This window comes from Mus musculus, chromosome 1, assembly GCF_000001635.26.
Source record: "Mus musculus strain C57BL/6J chromosome 1, GRCm38.p6 C57BL/6J".
Lineage (NCBI taxonomy): Eukaryota > Metazoa > Chordata > Mammalia > Rodentia > Muridae > Mus > Mus musculus.
In genome coordinates this window covers 74,623,551-74,650,574 of record NC_000067.6, presented here as the reverse complement: position 1 = coordinate 74,650,574, position 27,024 = coordinate 74,623,551, and the positions used below count along the sequence as shown (strand labels likewise).

The following is a 27,024-nucleotide window of genomic DNA, read 5'->3' as shown; positions in this document are numbered from 1 at the left end:
GGATAGCCAGGGCTACACAGAGAAGCCTTGTTTTGAACCATATCCCCGTCTTCGAAAGAAAGAAAGAAAGAAAGAAAGAAAGAAAGAAAGAAAGAAAGAAAGAAAGAAAGAAAGAAAGAAAGAAAGGAAGGAAGGAAGGAAGGAAGGAAGAAAGAAAGAGAGAGAGAGAGAGAGACGGAGAGAAATAAAGAGAGAGAAAGAAAGAAAACAAGCAAAAGAAAATATACTTTGGATATTGGTGTGATAAAACAATTGCACTATAAATTGGGTATTCTGTGTTTGCTGTCATACGTAGTAGCACTGGCTTCTGGTTTGTATCTGTGTATTTATGTGAGAGTGACAGTAAGCTTAGGTGATGATCAGGGACTGATGTGATGGCTAAGCTTGGTTGTCAACAAGAATCAGGAAATGTAAACTAGAAGTCCCTGTGCAGTCCAATGAGGGACTTTTTTTTTCTTTTTTTTAAGACTTATTTATTTATTTTATGTATATGACCACACTGTCCTTGACACACCAGAAGAGGGCTTATATCCAATTACAGATGGTTGGGAACCACCATGTGGTTGCTGGGAATTGAACTCATGATCTCTGGCAGAGCATCCAGTGCTTTTAACCACTGAGCCATCTCTCCAGCCCCGCATGAGGGACTTTCTTGATCAGATTACTTGAATCATAAAGACCCTTCTGAATGTGGGCAGCTCACTTAAAAGGCCAAGGAAGAAGAAAACTTTGCCTTTTTTCGTTCCTCTCTGCTCTTGCTGGAAAGTCCATCCATCTTGATACTGCACTCTCTTACTGATATTTAAAAAAAAAAAAAAACAGCTACTTCAGGCTTCCAACATACTCTCCAGGAATCTCCCAGATCTTTACACAGATTGGGACTCCTGAGACATCCTGCCTCTTGACTGAAAAACTACAGGATTTCAAGTTCTCTCTTGCGGGGCAGCCGTTGTTGGACCATATTGTGTGAGCCGTTGTTGGACCATATTGTGTGAGCCAATGTATTAGTCCTTTTTGATGCATGCATTCATCCCATCAGTTTGTTTCCTTTAGAGGAGTGGTTCTCAAGCTTCAACACTAGCCATCTATGTGGTGGTGACCCACAACCATAAAATTATTTTCACTGACACTTCATAACTGTAATTTTGCTACTGTTATGAACTGTAATATAAATTGCTGGTAAGCAGGATATCTAATATGCAACCTCTCTTAAAAGGTCAGTTTGACCCCTAAAAGGACCAAGACCCACAGGTTGAGAACAACTGCTTTAGAGACTGCTGACTACTCTAGGAACCACAAAAAGCAAGGTTAAGGAGGGGGTGGAAAGGGTAACAGCCCACATGAAACAATAACAAGATCATGAATACACCTAACAAGATATAACTATTCCTTGTATAATCGCAAACACATTTGTAAATTACAATGGGGCAATGTCCCTTGGGAACATTCTTGTTGTGTCTCAACTTAAATACCATTGATATTAAAGAAATTGGAAGAAAGACAAATGTGTTCTTAACAAAATAAAACAGAAACATTCATATTACTTTATAATCCTCCTTTCTGCAACTGGTTACATGGCCTTAGCTGGTATTTATAACTACCTTACTCTACTACCCGTTCTGTATTTCCTCTACCCTCTTCAAGTACCTCAGCAGGTCTTGGCTTTTTTCCTGGAGGAGTGACCCATACCTTCATTCCTAATGGGTCTGCGTCCTTTGTCATCCTGCTTGGATTAGGCTGTTGTAGTTTCCCATTGACTTTAATCACAGGACATGGTAGTACTAAGAGATGCCCTAAGGGATCTCCTGCATTCCAGACAAATCCTGCTCACCTCAATTGTGGAGAGGCAATCCAATTTCCCCATGGTAATCTGGATCTATCACCCCTCCTGTGGGGCAATGGGCTATGCACAGACAGTATGGTCTCCAGTCAAGCTGAGTTAGAACCCCAGTGGTCGTAATTCCTACCTACATGGGGCAGTAGGCATTCCCTTATGTCTCCTGGACCCCTGGCTCCTGTTGAAGTTACCATCCCCACAGCCCCCACAGGAGAAGCATATAGCTAACAGTCCCGTAGACTATGTCCCAAGCTTCTGACCTTCAGGCTAGACTCCTCCCAGTTACCTAGCAACAGCAAGATAACAAGCCCACTATAAGAGGGGCTGTTTGGCCCCCTCTTCGCTCTCTTACTCTCTCTCCCTCTTATCCTCTACCTCTTTCTCTCTCTCTTACTCTCTAAGCTTTTACCTCTCTCTAAGCTTTTACCTCTCTCTAAGCTTTCACCTTTCTTATTTTCTAGCTCTTTTCTCTCTTTCCCTTTCTCCCTCTCTCCACATGGCTATGACCGGTCTCTCCCTCTCTCTTTTACCTTCTCTCTTTCCCCCTACCTTTCTACAATAAAGCTCTAAAACCATAGACTGTCTCTGTTCATCAAGGCCCTCCATGCTTGAACAATGGGATAGGCTTTCTCCTAACTAGCCTGTGCCTAATCTCCCGTCAGAAGGCCTTCCTATGCTCCAGCCACAGACCAGAATAAGGACTCTCTCCTGCATGGGAACCTCTCTCCCTCTGCCTTCTACCCTGGGGCCCCTATTCTGTTCTTAGCTCCTCTGCCATATCCAGTGTGGGAGACTGAGAACCTGTTATGGAGGACTGCCCCTTGTCCACCCCCCACTGTGTGGGGTCAATGGCTTCACAGAGCAAGCTGCCCACCTGGGGCCAAGTGGAAAGCATCCTGCAGTTCTCCCGCATCTGCCGGACTTGGGCATTCTCTCCCACCCCCACTCCTTCCCCTACACCCACCAGCCCCACACCCTCCTAACACTGTTATTCCTTTCTTAGTCTGTTGGTTTAAAAGCATTAGAAACCCAAAATGACCAGAGGGAAGTCTGAGCTTACAGTTCAATGGAATGTTTGTTGTGGCTCCTGGTAGAGCACTCTCCCCTCTGGAACCAAAACTACTAGGCCAGCAGAACCTAGAGTTGTGGGGACAGGAAGTAAAAATTTTCCTAAAGGGTCACTAGGAGTGATAGTGAGTGGAATTATTCCCTTTTCCATTCCTTGATTCCTGGACCCATGGATCCTGGCTATGGGGGAAACTGTACCATATATCAGATGCTGATTCAAAGCATATACTCCCTTCTGAAGAACTCTGCCCCAGCCCTCCATGCTGCTGCCAACTGGCCCTTGTTACCTTGGGGCCCAATTAAAGCCATTGAATTTAATTCATCTAATTGAGCAGTAGCTTCTCCAACACTAAGGTCTGGCACAAGGAAAAGGGCAAGAACAAAACTCTTCAAATGTGCTGGTGCCCCTCTCACCAGTTTGCGTCTTATAGAGCTGGTAAAGGGCATATCTTCTGGACCTTCCCATTGTGGAGGATTAGGTTTTACACAACGTATCCACTCTAGCATTTCCCTGATTCTTAAAATCCCTTCACCAACACTAAGCCAAGGAATATCAGGTATCTCCAACTCTTTTTCAGTAGGTCATCTCTTGATAAATGCTTTAGCCAACCATTCAAACAAACTTCTAACACCTTTTTTTTTTTTAACTGTGGGAGCTTCCACATTAAACCTAGAATCTACACTCAGAGGGCTCATGTCAATAAACTCAGCCTGCTCTAGTTTTATGTTCCTTCCACCATTATCCCATACCCTTAAAATCCATTCCCACACATATTCCCCAGAGTTCTGCTTGGATGAATTAGCACACTCATTAAGCTCCTTAGTAGTATAGCGCATTTCCTCATGGACTACACTTTCTGCCTCCCTCTAGGGGCCTGTTTTGCCTTGAGTCTGATTATAGGTCTAGAAGAAACTATTGGTGGGCCTTGAGAAACATCAATATTGTCTTGTCTGGCATTTTCTTCAGAGAAAATCAGTGCTGGTTTATCAGACTCTAAGGGATAACTTTCTCATGTGAAAAAGGCATTATTTCAAGGGGTGGAGCTAAGGGTACTACCTCCTCAAGTGGAGTAAACCCTTGAGAATCTGAAGATTCAAAGTTCTCAGCTTCAACGGGGTCCTTCCGCACATCCCCATCCCAAGTTATAGGATCCCATTCTTTGCCAATCAATGCCCTTACTTTAACTCCTGACACCCCCTAAGGCTGAGACTTGAATTTTCGCTGTAACTCAGCCAACCTTATAATGAGGGCTTCAGTTTGATTTTCTGCAACTTGAGCTCTATGGCTGCTGGAGAGAAGATGCTCTTCAAGGGCACACTTAGCAACTTTTAGATTTGTTTACTTGCATCTGGAGCTGTTCAATTTTATCATACAACTCCATCTTTTCCTTCATTATTTTTTCCAGAGATACTAAGAGCAACCAGTCAGCAAAATCATTTTCCGATCTTTCTCCCAACTTGTAGAATGTTTGGGAAAGTTCACCTAATTCATCAAGAAAATCGAAGGCATTAGCTTCTTTAAGCTTGAAATATAGTTTCAACCACTGGGTCTTCAGTATTCTCCAAAATTCCAGGAAAGAGGTTTCAGTAGTTGAAGGTGCTGGTGAATTATTAAACCAACTCCAGATTTTTTGTGGGGGGTGGAGTTTCAAGACAGGGTTTCTCTGTATAGCCCTGGCTGTCCTGGAACTCATTTTGTAAACCAGGCTGGCCTCGAACTCAGAAATCTGCCTGCCTCTGCCTCCTGAGTGCTGGCATTAAAGGTGTGCACCACCACACCTGGCTTCAACTCCAGATTATTAAAAGATTCATCCTTATACTTCTGCTCCTCTTAAACCACTCCTGGTGCCAACTTCTGTATAAGTCAGGGTTATCTAGAGTCACAGAATTTATGGGTAGACTCTATATAGTAAGGAAGTTTGTTGTTGACTTAAAGTCTGTTGTCCAACTCCCCAACAATGGTCAGCAGCAGCTGTGAATGGAAGTCCAAGGATCTAGCAGTTGCTCTATCCCACAAAGTAAGCAGACAAAGAAGAGAGTCTTCCTTCTTCCAATGTCCTTATGTAGGTCTCCAGCAGAAGGTGTGGCCCAAATTAATGGTGTGTACCACTACACCTGGATCTGGGACTTGCTTTGTCCCAGGCTGACCTTGAACTCAGAGATCTCCTTGCCTCAGTCTTCTGGATTTAAAGGCGTGTACTACTTTGCCTGGGCCTAAGCTTTTCACGGCCACTATGCCTCAAGTTCTCCATGCCAAGATCCAGGTCAGAAACTTGTGTCTTCCAGCCTCAAGATCTGGATCACAGGAGAGCCTTCTAATTCTGGATCACTCCAGACTATAGTCGAGTTGACAATCAGGAATAGCCACTACAGATGCCTTCACCCCCAGACAGCAGGGAGCAATTTAAAGAAAACGACATGCTCATTCCCCAGAAGTGGGGTGGGTTGTTTTGGACTTTTGGTGGGTTGTGGATATTAGTTGTCATTTAGGGGGGTTGATGATAAGTTGTTATTGTTCTTGGTCAGGGAGGAAACAAAGTAAAAGAGGTTAGATTCCGGGATCTCTTTCTCTCTGTCATTTTCTCTCCTCTATCCCTGGTTCTCTTCTATCATTAGGGGAAGGGGGGAGGGAATGAAAGGACAAAGGGAAGATAAAAGGATGGGAGGAAAAGAAGGGTGGATTATATCTACTTTGAGACTAAGGAAGCAATGAGTCTCAAATATTTTAGATTGGTATAAAATTTTTGTATGATAGAAATTTAAGGTTATATTTGCTACAACATACTGTATATATGATTGAATTATTGTTTAAGGTATATATGCTTATGCAACTTATTTAAATATATAACTCATTCTAATCCTATAGAACCTACTATTGTAAACTGTTTAGGATAATTAAGAAATGCAAGTCAATAGCTAGTCACATGTTAATTACAAGAATAAGCTTTATTTAGCCTCTTGTATATGTTTTCAAAGTTAACAGAAAGTATACATCTAGAAACAAACAACATTTCTCTGTTTAGATATACTTTAGTTGGATAGGTGGTCCTCAAATACTGGAGAATATGGTAGGTAAGATGCTTTAACAATAAAACACTTTTCTGACAGACATGCTAGCTCCCACCAGCACCTCTGTTCTACTCTGAAGAAGATGATGGGCACCAAAGAAACCGCTATCTGGAGTTTGTTTCAAATGTGGCAAAGCTGGCTACTGGGTAAAAAACTGCCCCTTACTGGAGAATATGCTGTCCAAACTGTAAACATCAAGACACAGGGAAGTCATTGACATGCTTTCCTGAGACAGAACAGGACAGTCCTTCCAAATTCCTGCTTCACAGAAAGATCTGTCAGATCTTCTTGGCCTGGCAGCCAAAGATGGATGCCACAACAACACAGAGTAGCCTTGGGTGACACTCTCTCTCTCTCTCTCTCTTTCTCTCTCTCTCTCTGTGTGTGTGTGTGTGTGTTTGTATATATATATATATACAAGTGCATATCCACCACAGCACTACTGTAGGTTAGAGGACAGCTCTCAAGAGTCAGTTCTCTCCTGCCACCTAGTGGGATTCCTGGATTGAATCCAGGTGATCAGACCTCTAGCTGCTACTCTCCTCTGTGACAAAATACTAGCATGACCCTGGACAAAGGGTGGGCTGAGGTTCTCTGCACTATTCTTACTTTCCTTTAACTTTCAGATTATTTTGAATAGCTTTTTAAACAACAATAGTAACAATTAAAAAAAAAGAAAGAAAGAAATGCACAGAGCAATCCAGTACAGAAAAATGCTCGTGACAGCTCACTGTGTAAACTCATGCATGGATCAGGGGCTTATGGTGTCACTTTCTCTAGTTTTGTGATTGAAAACTTTAAGCCTTCTTCCACTCCTGGAAAAGTTAAAACACTCATACACACAGAACCAACACTGGTGCAGATTCTTCAGCCTTTCAGACATTCTCCAAATTCCACGCTGTCAGACTGCTCACTCCAAGCTCTCCACACTGTGACAGCACTTCAAGCATCAATTGCTGGATAAAGAAGTTGCTGATATACTGCTAAATGTGTGCTCCCAAAGACAAGGGGCCCCTTCTCTTACTGTCTATCCTTACAGTCAATTATTGTTCATAAAATTTGTGTAGAGCAGATAAATGATTTCAAGCTTGTATTTAATGAACTGTCTGAATATGAGAATATTTCACAAGCTCCTCCTGATCCTTTATGGAAAAAAATAGGCTTTAACATAGAGTACATGTCATCTAATTGAGTTGTTTGCCAAAGGTGCTCCACGGGATTCCCCCAAACAACTCAGGCTGTTGCCAAGACAACAATAGGTTGTTCTCTGCAAACTGACAGTACACCCACATAACTAGTTGAACATGAAGATATGGTAACCAGCTAGAGACTTCACCCCTATACATATTTGTTACAGGAAAGTACAACGATACTGTCAAAAGAGAAATATAAACACCAAGCCAGTCACAAATGTTCTATCTACAGTGGTGTATTACCTGTAAGATATGATAGGGCAATGGTGACACAAAGCTTATTGGAATAACTAACCAATAACTGATCTGACTTACTTAGGCCCACTCAATGAGACAGAACTCATACCTGACACTGCTTTTAGGCAACAAAGAATCTGAGACTAAATATCCCAAGCACGTGGGGCAAAACCAAAATAATACTGATCTAAAAAAAATTGGTGATAAAAATGACTCCTAAGCCGGGCGTGGTTGCACACGCCTTTAATCCCAGCACACGGGAGGCAGAGGCAAGTGGATTTCTGAGTTCGAGGCTGGCCTGGTCTACAAAGTGAGTTCCAGGACAGCCAGGGCTACACAGAGAAACACTGTCTCGAAAAACCAAAAAAAAAAAAAAAAAGACTCCTAATGACGTTCTGCTATACTTTTAGATCAGTGCCTTGTTCAACCCTCATCGGAGAAGCTTCCTCCAGCAGCAGATGGGAACAGTACAGAGGCCCACAGACAGACAGTATGCAGAGAGGGAGAGACCTTGCAACACTCAGTGCTAAATGGGATGTCTCCTTCAAATCCCTCCCCTCAGAGCTCAGGGAGACAGAAAGTGTAAGAGCCGGGGACAGAGGACACCAAGGAAAGAAGGCCTTCCAAATCAACATGAGCAGAGCTCATATGGACTCACAGGGCCTGAAGCAGCAAGCACAGGATCTGCGTGGGTCTGTACCAGGCCCTCTGGGCAGTTTTTATAGAATTCCTGAGCATGCGAATGAGTGGATCTCGACTTCTGTGATCTCTCTTACTCCTTTACTTCTGTCTATTGGCTTCGATGTGATAGCTTTTGTTTCATCTTATTACATTTTATTGTTATATGTTTTGCATGAATGAATGAATGTAAACCTGGCTACTAAGATAAAGGTTAGCAATGGAGCTGTCCTTTATACCTGCTGGGAGGAGGAAAATCAGTTTCCTCCAATGGAATGGCACTAGATATAACAACCACTCAGGGCAGGTCTAATGTTCAGGAGTAGTTGATTGACTGACAAAAATGTGGGCTCCTCAGTTTGTTTTTTATATGCACTTTTATTTGGTTACAGTTTGGTGTTTGTTTTGTTGTTGTTTTTGCTTTTGTAGGTGATGTATATTGTTTTCTGGGTTTTGAGCATTCTATTGTTCTATCAGGGTTTTGGTTTGTTCTTTTAAGAAAGAACTTAGCTAGGCAGTGGTGGCACATGCCTTTAATCCCAGCACTTGGAAGGTAGAGGCAGGTTGATTTCTGAGTTCAAGGCCAGCCTGGTCTACAGAGTGAGTTCCAGGACAGCGAGGGATACACAGAGAAGCCCGGTCTCAGAAAAAAAGAAAGAAAGAAAGAGAGAGAGAGAGGGAGGGAGGGAGGGAGGGAGGGAGGGAGGGAGGAGAGAGAGAGAGAGAGAGAGAGAAGGAATGAAAGAACAAACTTAAAGTCAGGTGAGTATGGAGGAGAGGATCTGGAAGGACTTGGGGGAGGGGACAAATATGATCAAAATATATTTAAATGTAAAAACTCTTTTAAATAATAAAAATACCGTATTTATGGGCTGGCCATATAACTCACTTGGTAGAGTATTTGCCTAGCATACATGAAACCATAGATTGGATACCTGGTACCAGACATTATGTGGTAGATTCAACAAATGAATCTCTTAAAACAAAACAAAACAAAACAAAACAAAACAAAACAAAACAAAACAAAACAAAACAAAACACAGCTGGGCAGTAGTGGTGCAGGACTTGGGAGGCAGAAGCAAACAGATCATCTTGGTTCATAGAGTGAGTTCCAGGACAGCCAAAGCTAAAGCAGATATTCTCTCTCTCTCTCTCTCTCTCTCTCTCTCTCTCTCTCTCTCTCTCTCTCTCTCTCTCTCTCTCTCTCTCTCTCTCTGTAATTTGCCCACTCAGAGACGTCTTAGGGAAACACAAAGGTGAGTTCTGATTTAAGCACAGACATGTCAGTCTGAAGAATGAAATTTTCAAAAGGTAATTTGTTTGTTTGTTTGTTTGTTTGTTTTTTGTTTTTCGAGACAGGGTTTCTCTGTGTAGCCCTGGCTGTCCTGGAACTCACTTTGTAGACCAGGCTGGCCTCAAACTCAGAAATCCACCTGCCTCTGCCTCCTGAGTGCTAGGATTAAAGGCATGTGTCACCACGACCGGCTAAAAGGTAAATTTTTGAAAAAGATTTATTATTATATTAAATATACTGTAGCTGTCTTCAGACACCCCAGAAGAGGGCATCAGATCTCATTACAGATGGTTGTGAGCCACCATGTGATTGCTGGGATTTGAACTCAGGACCTTCGGAAGAGCAGTCTGTGCTCTTACCCTGCTGAGCCATCTCCCCAGCCCAAGATAAATATTTCTAATGACATCATTTAACTAGAGTAAGTGGCCAATATCCAAGATTCAACAACCAATATATTTTCATATTTTAAAAATGGGAGGTTGGTAAGATACAAGACTGTACAAGACTGTACAAGACTAAAGAAGGACCTGAGTTCAATTCCCAGCACCTACAAAAATGCCAGTATGGAGTGGCATGTGCTTGTAATACCAGCAATACAAGCTGAGATAGGACACTCTTGAGGCCTGCTGGCTAGCCACCCTAGCCTAGTTAGTGAACCCCAGTCCTAGAGAGAGACTTTTTATGGGAAAAAAAGAAAATATAGGGTCTGGGGTTATGGCTCTGTGGGTAAAGTGTTTGCTGTGCAAGCATGAGGACCCCACATATATGATAGCGCACGTCTGCAATCCCAGCACTCCCAAGATGGATAGAGCTTGCTGGCCAGCCATTCTAGCAGAAATGTAAAGCTCTAGGCTCAGTGAAAGAGACCCTATTCTAGAAAATAAGGTGAAGGAACAACTGAGGGAAATATCCCAATGTGAACCTCTATCCAGCCTCTTTACAGTCTCATCTGGGTGAGTGTAGCTACACACATGCACGCACACAAAACACACAGAAGAAAATATGGACAAGTGTGATAGTACCCATGACCCCAGTTCTCAGGAGGTAGTTCCTGGCAGGAAGATCAGGAGTCCAAGTCCAGCTCTGCCTGTATATTGAGTTTGAGGTAATAGGAGACCCTGTCTCTCAAAGAGAGAGGGGTATTGAATATGTGTATGTATGTGAATCCTGTTCCAGTTTAAAAAATATATATATATACATACATGTATAATACACATATAATATATATGTGTGTTATATATAATACATATATAATCATGTCACACCATGATCACATATTATATATCATGTTATATATAAAAATATCTATTCACACATATATAATATGTATGTGTGTTATATATATTACATATATAATCATGTCACACCATGATCACATATTATATATCATGTTATATTCTATTTTCTATATTATATATTCTATATTATTCAAATATATACCCTGAATTATATTTTATATATTATATATTATGTATATTAATTACATATCATAATTATATACTATATATTATTATATATAAGTGGAAGAGAATAAATAACATTCTAATACCTATCAAGAAGTCTAATTGTAGGAAATTGTGCTGGCTAACTAAACAATTTTCTTTAATAAAATGGTACAAACTGTATCAAACTACTTTATACTGAGCACACATGTGTGTAGATGTTCATGCATCATAGTGCCTTGTGTTTACATGTTTCTAGCAATAAAACTCAGACCCTTACACAGCAAGTACTTTTCGTACCAAGCTGTCTCTTCGGCCCCAATACTGAGTCTGGTAAGACAGTCTGCCAATGTTGTTTAGCTCACCATCTGAACAAACTGAGTAAATAATACTAATGCAAAATGAAGTAGTTAATGTTAAACTGTTTCTGTTTTGTCACTTAGTACAGTAATTTTGTTCAAAAGCAAGCAGCCCTATTGTTAATACCAAGTACTTATGAATAAATGGCTGTAATTTGTTTAAATGGCCAAACAACAAAGAGAATATGGAGCTGGGTAGTGGTGGTACACTACTTTAATCCCAGCACTTGGGAGACAGAGGCAGACAGATCTCTGAATTTCAGCAACCTGATCTACAGAGTGAGTTCCAGGATAGCCAGGGCTACACAGAGAAACTCTGTCTTAAAAAACCTAAAAAAAAAAGAGAGCTGGTATCTATTCAAGTAGTGATGATATTCATTGACCCATTATTGTGTGTACACTAGTGTGTGTGTATGTGTGTGTCTGTGTGTGTGTGTGTGTGTGTGAGGGGGTGGGCAGGGTTTGGTTCACTGAGGCCATTTCTAAAAATTAGAGGGCAATAGATATATCGGAAGTTGCCCTCTGTCCTCCACGTCATGAGCACCATCCCCCAAAATTGATCAGGCATTGAACTTATTCTCCTGACTTTTCTTCTTAGAGTTGGGGTTATAGAAGTGTATCACCCACACCTCTACCTCCTTTGACTTATTTTGAAAATTCCCAGCCAAAAGACTTAAGGTGACCAAAGCTGAAATCTCCCCACCCATCACCACTCCTCTGGTACCTTCCTTCTTTCAGTAACTGGAAGTTTAATCCTTCCAATTACTCAGGCCAGAACCTTGAGGTATCCTTCTCTGCTTGATCTTTAGTTACCTTCCCACGTCCAACCAGCCAAGACGTTGTTTGCCTTATATTCAAACTTTATGTAAAACCTGACTACTTTGTCAATAGACCCAGTTCAGATGCCATTCTGTTGTATGTGGTGCTGCATGCATTTAACCCTGGCGCTTGGAGGCAGAGAGAGGCAGGAGGACTTCTTTGAGTTGTTAGCTTACCTAGTCTTCATAGTGAGTTCCAAGCCAGGGAAGGCTACATAACAAGACTTTGTTTCAAAAAATAATAAAATAAAAAGATACGATTGCCTATCACCTGGGCTGCCCCCGACCTTATATTTTAGATAGAGTCTCACTGAACCTGGACCTCTTTTGGTTAGATTGGCAGCCCAGCAAAGCCAGAGGATCTGCCTGTCTGTGCCTGCACAGTGCTCAGATTACAGCAGCATACCGTTATGCCCAGCTGTTAAATGTGAAGCAAGCACATTACACACAGCCATTTTCGCAGCCCCGAGTAAACCCCACCCCTTTCTTAAGAGCATAAGGTAAATGGTATGTTCCTCTGTTCTGAGCCTTCCCATCGATCCCAACAGCATTTAGAAAAACTCTCCAGGCATACAAGGCCTGCAGCATCTGCCCCATCACCACCTTCGTGCCCTCTTCACTTTTCCTACGCTCTTTTCTTCCTGAGACAGGGCCTTACTATATAGTCTAAGCTGGCTTTCACACTCCTGCTTCAGACTACCTAGTGATGGAGTTAGTTACATGCATCAGTCGCCGAACATAGGAAAACAATGCCATGTCTTCCAACTTTGCTTTATGTAAACTGGCTTCCTCACAAAATGACAGGCATGCTTCTGTTTCCCTGAGGGCCTTTGACACATTGTCCTCTCTACCTGGGTAACTGCACTGTGCTCTCTACTTCAAGTGTGACCTCAAATGCACCTTCCAGGAAAGGGCCTACCCTGACCATCCAGCTTTTTAAACCCCTTTCTTTGTTTTTATTGCAGAGCACTTTTTAAATCACCTTTCTACACAGTTTATTTAATTAGTTTATTCTGTGAGATTGGCTCTTGCTATGTCGAAAAGGCTGGTCTTAGACTCCTGAAAAATGTTATCTTCCTGCCTCAGCCTCTTCAGTAGCTGCCATTCCATTCAGCTTCAGTTCACTTATTTATTTTAATAGGCTTCCTGGTTTTCCAGTCAGAATGGAAACCCTGTGTCAGGCACAGTTCTACCTCTAGTGCTTCAAACAGTATCTGGTACACAGGAAGGTTTTGTGTGTGTGTGTGTGTGTGTGTGTGTGTGTGTGTGTGTGTGTGTGTGTGTGGTGCGTCCACGTGCAAGCACTGAATTAAAATAAAATATGGGCCAGGTGATGATGGTGCACATCTTTAATGCCAGCTCTCAGGAGGCAGAGGCAAACACATCTCTTGAGTTTAAGGTCAGCCTGGTCTACAGAGTGCATTCTAGGAAGCTACACAGAGAAACTCTGTCTCAAAACAAACAAACAAACAAACAAGCAAAAATTATATATATGTGTGTGTATATATGTATATATATTACACATATGTATATATATAATATACATTATTATATATTACATATATATAGAGAGAAAGAAAGCAGGAAATTAAGGAGGGTTTTAAAGAAATCTTTCTCTTGCTAAGATATAACTAAATACAGTAGATGAGAAAACTCCTTATAAAATACAGATAATCACACTCATCTTTCATTTCTTAAAACCTTTAATTAAGGAAGGACAGAAAGGCACCTTTCTCCCCCTCCCATCAGCTGGGGACTGAACCCGAGCACCCCATACCTAGGAGCAAGCACTGATCGCTGAGCGGTACCAAGAGGAGCCTCTCCTTTTACTGGATGGAGAAATCGGGGACCTGGAAGCTTATCTCAGTCAAGCTTCCTAATACACATGCAGTTAGATTCTAATGTGTCTGCCCAACGACCTTTCAGGTAAACTGGTTACATTCGAGTCTAACTAATGGGACAGTCAAACACTTTTTTCTGGTAAACGCCAGTCTCCATAAATTTTCAAAGCAGCTAGGGTTCCATATCCATTGACACTGCATTAAATACTAAAATGACTGTATTATCTCAAAGCACCTTGCTTTACCTCTGTTTAGCCCCAGTCGTGTCTGTATTAGCTCCACTGGCCTTTCCTTGAAAGGTATAAACAATTCTCTAAACCAGGATCTTGTGTGAACAGGGTACAGGGCTTCCGGTGTCAGAGAAGCTAGAAAAGGGCCCAAGCTTCCCACCCCTTACCTTGGGAGCTTCAGGTAGGCTACGAGCTGAGGAACCCCTCAACAATAGGGGTAATGACATTTATCCCCATGGGGCAGAGCTGAAACAGAGGTCAGTAGTGTACTTAAGGCAAAAGTAGCCGGGCAGATTACAGGAGAGCCAGTAAGGCAGAGGTAGTTTTTTCCCTTAAGGCCTGGGTGGATGGCATGGTCCTGGGGTTGAGGGCCCATTACTGGAGGAAAGATCCCTACGTGTAGAGAGGAAGGGATTTTCTCTGGCACCAACAGTGATGAAGTTTACTGATTCAAGTCATCATAAGTCTAGGGAAAGGAAGCTTTAATAAGAAAATCTCTTCTAGTTTCTCACTTGGAGGGGAGTTGGCAGCTCAGCACTCTTTCTCAGTCTCATCAGCTCTTGGCTGAGTTAGTAGCTTGGGTAGGAGAATAAGGAAATCTTGGCAACAGTAGGACAGTGAAGGCTGGAGGTAACCCCAGGAGTGCGGGCTCATGTGCTGTGGGTTGGCCTCAGGAGTTGGATGAGCTTCCTGCAGTGTCTGACGGAGGCAGGCCTGTTGCTGCTATTCGGCAGTAACTGATTCCCCAAAGAGAGCAAGGCTAACTTCTCACTGGCACCCAGCGACACCAGCACCTGCAAGTTAAAGCACATGACAGAACATGACAGAAGGGTGAGAAACGGCAGTGTTGGCACATGCCAGGGATTCGCCCTTAACTGAGAAAAGCGAAACAGGCCTCTCACAGATTTGGAATAGACTGGTCAAGACAAGAAGTTTCAGGGGCTATGACTCAACAACACCCAGGTACTTATTTCTACTCTCTCTGGGTTCTGGCCATAAAAACAATGCACCAGGCGACCCATTCACCTGTCCCCAGGAAGGGGTTAAAGAAAGCAGTAGTATCAGACAGTAAACCAGACCCTCTGTTTCCCAGTAGGTCCTTCATTTCCCACCATTTCATTGTTTCCTCACATTGACTGCCAGAAAGTCTTTTAGTTCATTACCAGCCTGTCAAATGCCTGCGGTTAGAACAATATCACACCAACCAATTCTACTCTGTGATAGCTCAGATTTGTGAATCCCATGGGTTTTTTTAGAGACTCAACATAAGTAGAAGCAAGACAGCATCGTATTTAGTGAGAACAGGCTCTAGACCCAGACTCAGGAGTTCCAAAGCCCTGTTCCACCTGGGAGCTCTGTAACTCTGACATGTTACTAAATTAGTTCCGCTTCAGTTTCCTCACCTGCAAAAAGAGGGGAATAATAGCTTAACCTAGGCAGTAAAGCTGTGCTATGGCTTCGCGGCCCTCAGTATCTTCTGCCTCTCCCCATCTCCCTTCTGTTTTGTGTCTGGAAGAGATAAGTTATGACTCCGGGTCTCAGGCATGCCCTAGCCCACTGGAGCCTTCCAGATCCCTGCCCTTCTCTAGGATTAGGAAACCCATCTCCAAAGCACTGTCTTTGAGTTTCTTACATCCAGATAGGGAGTATTTTGCATTTCTAAGTATCCTGGGTCCTCACAACCTACACTAGAGAAGTGCTGTGAACTTCAGGGCCTTTGATCATCATGGCTCATAAGTCCTCTGGCTTTACCTGATGAATACAGGACTCCTGTTGGAGGCTTCGAAGGGCAATGAGGGCAGCCTCTTTGACAGTTGGCTGAGGGTCTCCACATGCCATTTCTAGGAGCCGCTGGGGTACTTGGCACTTTAATAGCTCCTTGCCCAATCCTTCAGGTCCCAGATTGCCTAGAGCTGATGCAGCATTGCGCCGGATCCCATCCTGAGCATCTCCAAGCAGCTGGGTCATACTGGGCACTGCAGCTGCCAAGGCAGGTCCCAAAGGCCCAGCCTGGTAGGCTGCATTGCCCACAGCAAAGCTGGCACTGCGTCGCACGGCAGGGTCCTTGTCTCCAAGCCCTAGCAGCAGAAGGTTGAGCAGTCCTGACTGACTCTGTAGTGCCCCACGTAGGGCCATGCTGTGCTGTAATAAATGTCCCAGGAGCCCATATGCACGGACCCGCACAGTGTTCTCTGAGTGGCCTAGGAGGCTGCGCAATGGCCGATAGGATTCATCAGAGCCAGACAGGAGCTCTTGGATAAAGGACAAGTGGCTGGGGGACAGAATCCGGGCTGTGTGTGTCAGCAGGGACAGGAGGTCAGAGATCATGAGGGGCTGGTCACTCAGGAGAACAACAGAGAGGAATGAGATGATGGCTCTAGAAGAGGTGGCCACTGTGTTCACAAACTGCTTGAGAGAGGCAGAATCCGTGAGGGCCAGGCGTGTAAGGAGGCCAATGGGCAGCTCTGCTTGTAACAACGAAAGGTGGTGGCAGCAGACCTGGAAGAAATGAGCATTCAGGCAAGAGGGAGAGGTATATTCTGCAATGGCAAAGGAGAGCAAAAGCTGGCAGAAAGAAATGCCAAGCCAAGGAAAGAAATCTTCAAGGCAGCAGAGCCTTTCCCCATAGCATAAAACATGAAACCAAATTGGAGCCCAAGAGCAGATTCTTTCTACACTTACACCTGGCTCTGCAGAGGCACAATTTCTGCCTCCAAAGATCCAAGGTCTAACACTAAAGAGTGTAGGGCAGTAATTCCTGACCAAGGAGCTGTGCTCCAGTACCTGGCCTCTTGGCGGAGTTCCAATAGAACCAGATAAAAGACCAGTGAACAGGGGGAACTCCTCCATGTACCTGCAGCAGGCAGACTACCACTTCCGAGGCCCTGAGGTCAGCCAAGACACCTACAAGGAGGTCAGCATCCACATCCAGGGCAAAAGGGAAGCAGAGCAGCTTGCACACGGAGAGCACCACAACGGGGAGAAACTCGGGCCCCTGCGGCCTAGGGAGGGAGGAAAACAGACTCGCTCTAAGACGCTGCCTCTAAGACACTGCCTCTCCCTCTTCACATTTGCTCTCGAAGCTCCACTTTCCCAATCTCAGCAACTCTTAGGTTCCAGCCTAGTCCTTGCTCTACCTCTAGCCTTCTTCTCCTCTCCTGCCCTCGCTTCCTCCTCCCCTTAGAGCCTGATGCTGCTGTTTTTCTAATTCAGACTCACGCCTGGCTCAGGTGGTGCAAGAAGCTGGGTGAAAGCAGGTGCTTCAGGGTCAGCATGAGGACACTGCCATGCTGGGACAGGTGGCTCAGGCATAACTGGGACTCCTGGGTGAAGATGGCCATGGCCAGGCTCAGCAAGGCTGCCATGCCTGAAAACAACAGAGAATGCAGAGCTAGTAAAGCAAGCAAGAGTACCAGGTGCCCCGATCATCCAAGGTGCCCAAAACCTGTCTGGTTCTTTTGGTCCCCCATTGGTGAGCAGCTCCATCATAGTCCCTGACACCCTCTCTGCACACAGTAGAAGCAATTATCTGTAGGATAACCCAGTTCTAAGCTTCCCCCTTTTGAAAAGGAAGTTGTGCAAACATAGCTATGGTAAGAGAAAGCCACCTTGGGGTGAAATCAGTGTCCAGTCTGGCTCTAGGCTGGAGGGACTTGATAGTAGCAGGTCGTCTTCCTGGGCAGACACCTCCTCGGGCAGCCTCAGGGCCATGGAAAAGCGGTGCCACAGAATGGTCCACACCTCTGAACCAACCACATCCCTGATCAGGCCAGGCTTCCCCTGTTAGAGAAGAGGACGTGCAGAAGGCAGGGGTCCAAATGCCTTTTTGTTATCTCTATCCTGGACACAGAGTCACAGAAACCATCCTTTCATCTTCCTACCTAATATTGCCATATTTTCCTTCCTTTCCTTTCCCAATTTCCCCTTTATCTTTCCTCTCTCACTCTTTCTCTCTCTTCTTTTTAGAAAATAGCATCCATCTAGGCAGACAGATCTGAGGCCAGCCTGGTCTACAGAGTAGCTGGGCAGGCAGATCTCTGAGTCTACTGAGTGGGTTCCAGCACAGACAGGGCTACACAGAGAAAGCCTATCTCCAAAAAAAAAAAAAAAAAAACAAAACAAAAACAAACCAAAAACCAAAAACCAAAACCAAACAACCAAAGAAAAGAATAATTCATTACGTATTCTGTATAGTACTCATTGTGTATTCAGGCTGCCCTCAAACTTACCATCCTCCTGCCTCAGGCTTCCAAACCCTACGATTTTAAGTCCACCACCACACCCAGCTTATGATCCTTTGCTATAACTTAACCCGACCTCTCAACCTATGTGTGTGCCTATTGAAAACTAAGAAATTAGCCTGTTTAGATCTGCTCATGTCAAGGCGAAGTTGTTTCAAGGCTTATTTAAAACACACACACACACACACACACACACACACACACAAAACCAAAAAAACACTTTTTCCCCATTGAAATAAGAGCTTATTATGTACCTCAAGCTAGCCCTAAAACTTACTATATGGCCAAGGCTGGCCTAGAACTTGTTGATCCTTTGGGTGAAGAAAAAATTTCATCTAAATAATAAGAAAAAGCTCACAAGCCCCAAACCCCAGAGAAACTGCTTTTCTCCCGCTGGATCCCTGGGGGTGCAGCTGGGCAGCTTACTTCCGGGTTCTGTTGGGGGCAGGGGACCTTTTCTGGCTAATACAACTGTTAACTAGCTAGTTAACAGCAGTGTGAGAGGACAGGTAAGCATGGGTTGCTTCTTCATGTCTACATTCTAGTGATTTCAAGCTCCACCTAGTTCCCTTCTCTGCTGCTTCTCAGTTTCGCCACCCACCTGTACCTGCATAAGAAGCTGAAGCAGGAGAATGAGGAGGCCATCATAGAAGCCACAACTATACGGCGGAGTCAGCCGGACCTGTTGGAGAGAGGCAAGAGGAACAGAGATGCTCAAGAGGGATGAGGTAGGCACCCAGACCAGGCTCCCAGCACCTCGGTACGTAGAAAAACCTCTTTCTTGGCCTGACAGAATGGGACAAGTTTGGGATTCAGGAATCTTGGGTTTTGCCTATTCTTTCATCATGTTCCTAAAGACAGACATTCTAGGAGGATAAAAGCTTTTGGGTCCAAAAACAATTCTAGTTTAGGAAGATGTTTACTAAACAAGAATTGTTTACACAGTTGAATGTGCTTAACAGCATCTCTTAGAGACAGAGACATACATATTCAACATTTTAAAGATGGGGCTGGACTGTAGCGCAATGGTAGGACATTTGCCAAGGTTGTGCCAGGCCCTGAATTCAATCTCCAGCACTCCAAAATAAGTAGATAAAAATTTAAAGTCAGACAAGGGAAGGAGGCAGTAGAAAAGCAGAACAGCCTAAGACATACGGAGCACAGCACAGAGAAGCAGGTGGGCATGAAAGTCTATAGCAAATTCCACAAGTGAATGGAAAGGCTTTGAAGCTCCCCCCCCACCCCACCCCCCCATCAGATAGGCTGTGCCAGTCTACACTGCTGTGGTCTACAGAGTCTGAGGTGTTTCCTATAAGCAGTGGGAAGCCAATAAAGACTCACACAGCATGACTCCTGTTCTTGAAAGCCACACCACCTCCAGTTGGATCTGTGTGGTAAGTTCCACAGACTGAGGCGACTGACCTCAAAGGGGGAGCCCTCCTTGAACTGGATGTGGAATTCTTCACCGGAGAAAAATTATTGAGCCATAGTTCTCATGGCAATCTATCTGTTTTGTTTTCTCTTATTCCTTTTCTTATTTACATGTTCCTGGTAGCCTAGGCCAAGATCTTAAGTGAGAATAATGGGTAAGAAACCATCCCTAGAGATGGGGCCACTAACATGACCTTATCCCCAGGGAAACCAACACTTTACTTTTTAAATCATTTACAAAACTATGGTAATGGATAAAAACTTTCCCAACAATAAAATTTCATATGGCTACACATGTGTCATCGGAGGTGGGTTTTGGTATATGGTAAAGAAAGCCTTAATTAGAAAGATTTAAAAAGCTGGGTGTTGGTGGTGCATGCCTTTAATCTCAGCACTTGGGAGGCAGAGGCAGGCGGATTTCTGAGTTCAAGGCCAGCCTGGTCTACAGAGTGAGTTCCAGGACAGCCAGGGCTACACAGAGAAACCCTGTCTCGAAAAAAAAAAAAAAAAAAAGAATTAAAAGAGTTTACATTTACGCATTGAAGATTTATAAAAAATCAGGCATTAGATGTTAAATAATAATTGACCATGGGGCTGGAGAGTTAGCTCTGTGGTTAAGAGCACTGACCATTAAAGATATATCAACCTGCTCTTGGAAATATGCCACTAGCCTTGGACAACTGCCCCACTGAATACATCCTTTCAGAATTGTTATATTTTGATGATTTATAATGATGTTACCTGTTCTGTTTGTGATTCACTGAAAACATAGTTTCAGAGTTGAAATGCTTGGATGATTTTTGTGCTTTACTGTGCCAAATGATTTTTGTTGGTATTTGTGATTGTTTCACTGGATATAGTTCCTAAGAGATGTAATGTTTGGTTTTTTAATGTATAAAATCCCCCGCTTGAGAGCTGCAAAATACACTGAGATTCAAACTGCCTCTGTGTTTGTTTCTGTTTGTCACCGCTTAGTCCTTACCCACCTAGCTTCAAGGACCCTCATTCCAGGGACCCCCATACCCAACTGGGGTGGTCCGTGGTGCCCAAAATAGCAATATTTTATAACATCTCATATCCACTGCTTTATTCTCAGAACTTCCAATACTGCAAAACACTCAACATACAGGTCTGTGTTCAAGAACCATCGATTGAATGGATGGCATGATTTTCCCCTTAGAAAGCTCACTCTGGTGGCAGTGAAGAGAACAAATAACAGGGTAACTCTCCTTGAGATGGCGAGAGGCTAGAGAGATAACACAGGAATACAGCCAGGTGGGCAGAGAGGGTGCCACAGAGCGACAAGATGGAGCCAACCCTAAGGCAGAATACTGGACCCGGGGAGCCATCTAAGGGGGTAACAGGGAGAAGGAGCTCCTGGGTGAATGTTAGTGCTTTAGCTAGTGACACAACCCCTCTGAAGGCCAGCTTCATCAAGGACAAGCAGGTGCCTATTACTGCATTTGCTGTGTCCAATCTTCCAAGTGTGTTGTGGGAGATGTGATGTATAAGTTATAAAGAACAGTGAGGGCTGGCGAGATGGCTCAACGGGTAAGAGCACTGACTGCTCTTCTGAAGGTCCAGAGTTCAAATCCCAGCAACCACATGGTGGCTCACAGCCACCTGTAATGAGATCTGACACCCTCTTCTGGTGTGTCTGAAGACAGCTACAGTGTATTTACATATAATAAATAAATCTTTAAAACAAAACAAAACAAAAGTTATCTAAATGCCTTACCATGATAAATTAGTTATCTAATTTCCTTACCAAAGAAAGCTCTTCTTGTGCCATTTATAAAAGAGAATATAATGCAAGATGTTAAAAAAAAAAAGAACAGTGAATTCTACATTTATAGAAATATGAAGTCTATCCTTTCTCCAGAGTGAGGGAAGAGTTCAAAAGGGGTCAGGCAATGGTGGCACATGCCTTCAACCACAGCACTCTGGAGGCAGAGGCAGGAAGATCTCTGTGAGTTCAAGGCCAGTGTAGACGACAAAGTAAGGTCCAGGACAGCCAGGGCTGTACAGAGAAACCCTGCCTCAAACACCAAAAACCAAAACACAACCCAAACCAGAACAAAGAAGTCCAAAGGGCCTGAAAGGGAAAATAAGAAGGCAAAACAGAAGTCTGAGTTCCTGAAGGACACACTGCTACATGTTAGTTACAGAGAAAGAGCAGGCCATGTTCCTGAAGAACGCACTACTTGGTGTTAGTTATGGAGAAGAGTAGGACGTTGCAGCAGAAGGCACATGATTAAAGTATCAGGAAGAACGTCACTCACAGAGCGTGAGCTCCTGGAGGGGACCAAAGCAGGCAGGAAACCTCTCTCCCAGGTACCTAGGCAGCTTCCTTTATTTCCCTTCCCTGCCTCCATCTTTGGAAGCTCTGTATCAGAAAAGAAGCTCTGAGCAGCCCAGGCCCAGAACAACCCACTGTCAGGAGGCAGAGATGAGGAAGGAAGGCTTCTTGACTCCTTTTCCACTCTGTAGTTTCCTTCGGGATTCCCAGATATGCTCTGTCCCCAGAAGGGCTGCTGTGGTGCTGGCCTCAGGAAACACGTCTGGGCCTTCCCCAGTGCCTCACCTCTGCAGGGGCAGACAAGGCATGTGCAGCTGCAGCAATCCATTCCCGGGGCTGGAGGTCAAAGGTCACCCCTTGCTGACCAAGCTGTCCTAAGAGACAGGCTGCCGCATTCTGTGAGAAAGGCGGAGGAAAAGGAGGGACATCTGAACCCAAATGGTGTTTGGGACATGTAGAAGATGCTTGCCGAGACAGCTGCGGATAGAAGAATGGCTGCCTGCCCCCAAGAGGGTCAGATGAAGGGTGTTAAGAAGGGAGAAGGCTGAGAACTCACCACAAGAGAGACGACATGTGAGTGGGTAAAGAGAGTAGCAACCTCACTGCCCAGCTTCTCCATCCTGGAACAGAGAGATGCATGGGAGGTGACAATGGGTCCTTCCTCTCCCTGGTACTGCACGCTCCACCCACGCTGCATGTCTACCTCCAAGGTTAAAAGGTGATGAGACTCCAGGCCTGTTCTTCATAGAGAAATGCTAGTCCCTTCTAAGGAAAGGCTAAAGGGTGCCATGCCCTATATGTCAGGTTTAGCTTTGTGGGAGGAAAACTTCAGCCAAGAACGGGAGATCTGAGTTTATGACTCACCCTGAAGGCAGATCTTGGAGCCGAAAGACAAGAAGGGACAGGAGGTAAAGTGCCACCTCAGTGGACTCTTCCCAATCTGCTACTTTCACCTGCAGAGGGAACCTGAGGTGTCAGAACAACCTCTGGGTGAGATGGGACCACCAGGAGACACCCAACCATGTTGGTATCGCCCTGGCTTACCTTGCCCTGGACTAACATCAGCAGCGACTCCAAGGCCAGGGGCTCTTGCCCCAGAATATGGCACAGGCGCTCACTAATATAGCAGCAGGCGTAGAGAACCTAGGGAGGCCGGAAGGAGGCTGTCAGTGGATAGAACCGCACTGGGGTCCTACCACGCTAGGAAGACTACCGCGGTGGAAGACTCAGCTGAAAAGCAGGCAAGCCTCTCAGTAGAGCTGGAGTCCACACATGGGGGTTGAAACAATTTTGACTGTCAATATGTCTGGAGTAAGAAGAGCCTAAGTAAAGCACACCTCGGAGTGTTTCCAAAGCAGGGAAACCCATCCTGGATGTGCGTGGCACCATTCCACAGGCTGGGCCTGCGTGCAATGAGAGGGGAAAGGAAAAAACAGACACCACAGCACCAAAGGTTCTCTCTCTCTCTCTCTGTCACCAGGATGGCATCACGTGGACTGCCCTGCTCTTCTCAACCATGCCTCCCATGAAACCCTTCTCTTCTGAGTTCTGGGTGGCCCAGAACTCACTATATAGTATAGACGAGGCTGGCAGGCAGGCTGCCCTCAAACCCACAGAGATCAGCCTCCCTCTGCCTCCTGAGTGCTGGAAATGAAAGGCAAGCATCACCATGTCCACTATGGATAACCTATCTATCTATCTATCTATCTATCTATCTATCTATCTATCTATCTATCTATCTATCTCCCTCTCTTTCTCTCCCTCCCTCTCCTATTCTTCCTCTCTCTCTCTCTCTCCTTCCTTCCCTTCCCTTTCTCCTGCCTCCCCTCCCTTCCCAGAAGTTAAAAGAAATGTGAGATATTGGGCTACTAAGCTGTGGGAAGGAAGTACCTTGAGAAGGTGGAGGCACAGGACATGGTGTCGCAGACCAGAGATGAGGGATGGCCTCAGTTGGCTGCTGTCTTCAGTTAGCTGGTTGGCCAAATGCCAAGAGACCTATGGAGACATACATAGTCAACTCCCTCCTGTCTCCCTTATTCCACTTCTGTCCCTCACGCTTCTTCAGCTGGCCAGGTCTCTCAGATTTGTGCTGGCCCTTTTTGGGTTCGCTAGGAATCTCAAGCCCCATATCATTCCCAGTCTCCATGGCCAGTGGAGAACGGAATCTTCCCGAGTTTGGTTTTAACAGCTCTATCACCTGGGCAGAGTCTGCTGAGCCAGGGGCCAACACTCTGGCATTCTAACCATACTGTGCTGAACAAGAGGCCCAGCCCAGCACGGGAATGTCTATTTCTGGAAATCCTGAGTATTATTTTTCAGTCTCTCAGCAGAAACTGTGGTCAGCCCCCCCAGCTCCTATGATGCAGGAAGAAAGGACTATGAATTTGTAGCTCAGACCTGCTCCTTGGCATCCCAACAGCTGGGCAGCCCCACAGGAGCAGTACACATGGCTGCCAGGGCAGAAGAGATGGCTCCAGGTACATCTTCACTCTGCTCCCGCAGCGGCTGGCTCACTTGTGGGGCTCCTGTGGAGAAAGCCAGGGTGTACTGCTAAGGGCTGGTTGTTTCTCACACATTCAATTTTCTAGGATATTTTTTGCTGTGTCTTGCTTTTTTTGTTTGTTTTGAGGCAGGGTCTCAGTATGTCCCAGGCAAGCCTTAAACTATGAAGATGAAGGTAACTTTGAACTTGGTCCTCCTGCATCTACACCTCCAGAGTGCCAGAGCCCACCAAGCACAGGGCTTCATGCATGCTAGGCAAGCACTCTCACTAATGAGCTACACCCCCAACTCCAATTGATGGTTTTTGAGCACCTGCGAAGTACCAGGCACCATTCCAGAGGATGGAAGTAGGAAGGACAGAGGCAGACTACAGAGCGGGGAAGTCGGGTCACCTGGTGGTGTGTGGAAAGGAAGCTGTGGGACTGTCAGGCCGTGAAGGAGGCCATCCAACACAGCGCGCTGTGTGGTCAACAGGCTGGAGTAGAAGGCTTTGGAGACGGCCCAGCTGTTTCCGTCCACAGCTTCACACAAGACAGCAAAGCACTGAAGAAGAGAGGAGCAGAGTTAAGAGCAGGGCTTCAGAAAACTGACTGTTCTTTAAAGAGAACAGGTGCTACCCCAGGAACCTGGGAAAGGGGTTAAGAGCCCTGGAGACAGCTCTCTGACCTAAGACTTCCTCCTAGAGGAAATACATCAACTGCCTTTCTGTTTGTCCTTCCCTCTCCCCCCTCCCACCTCCACACACACTCTGTGTACTGAGATTCAACCCTTGCACATGTTCTCATATTCATCTAACTGATCCTTCTATTTTCTCGCCATCATTCCCCTAGATGACGTTTCTAAAATGTGGTACATAGATATAACAATTCAGAAATTCAGGAAGAAAGACAATTATTCCAGACGCCTCATTAAACCCAGTATTCAAATGACGTGACAAATGCTGGCCAATTACAATGGTGACTTACTGGTCAAAACATCTGGATATTCAGAACTTTCTGACTCAAAAGGAAGAGGAATAGGAAACTAGAATCTCAGACTGGAAAAGGGAATGGTTCACTAACTGGGGCAGAAAATTAGCTATGATCTCAACTGCTGGTTTCAACAACCACCACACAGCCATTTTCCTTGGCTGTGTGTGTGTGTGTGTGTGTGTATGTATCTGTGTGTGTATCCTCTGGACTAACTCAGCTGCCCTCTCATTCAGTCCTCCGTTCTCCTGTCCTTAACTCAGGGTCTGAGACAGAGGACTTTAGTAGTTCATGAGACTTAGTTGGAGAACACTAGATGTTCTGCAAGATGAGGGTCTTTTTCGGTTGTGTTGTTTTGGAGAAAGGGTCTCACTACTTAGCCCTGGCTGTCTCAATTATATGTAGAGATCAGGCTGGCTCTGAACTCAGAGAGATCCAGCTGCCTTCTGAGTGTTGGGATTAAAGGCATGTACCACTATGCCTGGCTTTTTAAATTTTAATTATTTATTTTTGAGACACTTATATTTGTGGCCCTCGATAAATGCCAAGCCACTTAATGACCCTGTAATTCACCTTTGTAATTTAGGTGTAGTGCTCTTTCTATCTAGAACAGCCTATCTCCTTCCCTGCCCCACCCACCTGGCAAAACTGCTATGCATTCTTGAAATGTTAGCACACATGCCTTCCTCCTTCACAGTTTGAGGACTCCTGTGTAGCACCAATGGCATCTTCTTCAGTGGCCCTTCTACACTGTATAGAGTTCTAGTGGGCTCTTCACTTTCCCTACTTGACTTTTTGTTTTGCTTTGGTTTGGTTTGGTTTGGTTTTCCAAGACATGATTTCTCTAAGTAGTCTTGGCTGTCCTGGAACTCACTATGTAGACCAGGCTGGTCTCAAACTCAGAAATCTGCCTGCCTCTGCCTCCCAAGTGCTGGAATTAAGACATGTCACTCTGCCCAGCCCTTCTTGACTATCTTTAGTCTCTTCAAGATGGAGACTCTCTTACTCGTGTGGCATATGGCACATAGTGAAAATTCAATGTTCATTGTATGGATGTAGTCATAAGACAGGGGCTGGGAGAAATGCAGAAAAAAATAGAAAAGACAGAAATCTGGAGGCGAGAGGAAATTACCATAAGGCTATCCCTTCGAAATGTCTGCTCGGAATCATCTGATTGGGCCAGCAGCTTCCCCAACAGGTCCAAAAAGAGGCTGGCGGCCTCCTGAAACACCTGTAGGCTGGGGAAGAATGAACCCATGGCATCTTCCCATCCTCCCACGAAAAGCTTGGGGATGACTATGGCGAATGGGTCAATTCTGGAAAGGCAGGAGACCTCTGCCATGGAACACATCAGAATGTTTCTCCTTCCAACTCTGCTAACACACACACACACACACACACACACACACACACACACACACACACCATTCAAGCCCCTCTCAGCTGTGTTCATATCTTGATCCTTCCACTGAGGCCCATCTGCGCTGGGTTACTGCTGACTCAGAGTCTGATGTCTT

General features: G+C 44.8%; 1 protein-coding gene across 2 annotated transcripts in view; it reads right to left on the bottom strand.

Moving 5' to 3' along the window:
- Positions 1-13,680: 13,680 nt before the first annotated feature.
- The window catches only part of Stk36 (serine/threonine kinase 36), a 35,504-nt gene continuing 22,160 nt past the window's right edge, over positions 13,681-27,024 (bottom strand). The window contains exons 14-27 of one of the 2 annotated variants that reach the window (XM_006496039.2): positions 26,640-26,745; positions 24,932-25,082; positions 24,435-24,562; positions 23,928-24,032; positions 23,082-23,180; positions 22,902-22,990; positions 22,594-22,657; positions 22,323-22,433; positions 18,915-18,989; positions 17,675-17,846; positions 17,286-17,433; positions 16,921-17,068; positions 15,819-16,565; positions 13,681-14,860 (exon numbers count right to left, since the gene is read on the bottom strand). In XM_006496039.2, coding sequence (XP_006496102.1) covers positions 14,717-14,860; positions 15,819-16,565; positions 16,921-17,068; positions 17,286-17,433; positions 17,675-17,846; positions 18,915-18,989; positions 22,323-22,433; positions 22,594-22,657; positions 22,902-22,990; positions 23,082-23,180; positions 23,928-24,032; positions 24,435-24,562; positions 24,932-25,082; positions 26,640-26,745 — 2,287 coding nt within the window. In that variant the 3' untranslated portion in view covers positions 13,681-14,716. Of the gene's footprint in view, positions 14,861-15,818; positions 16,566-16,920; positions 17,069-17,285; positions 17,434-17,674; positions 17,847-18,908; positions 18,990-22,322; positions 22,434-22,593; positions 22,658-22,901; positions 22,991-23,081; positions 23,181-23,927; positions 24,033-24,434; positions 24,563-24,931; positions 25,083-26,639; positions 26,746-27,024 lie in introns of both variants that reach the window. The other variant, NM_175031.3, reaches the window with a different exon arrangement.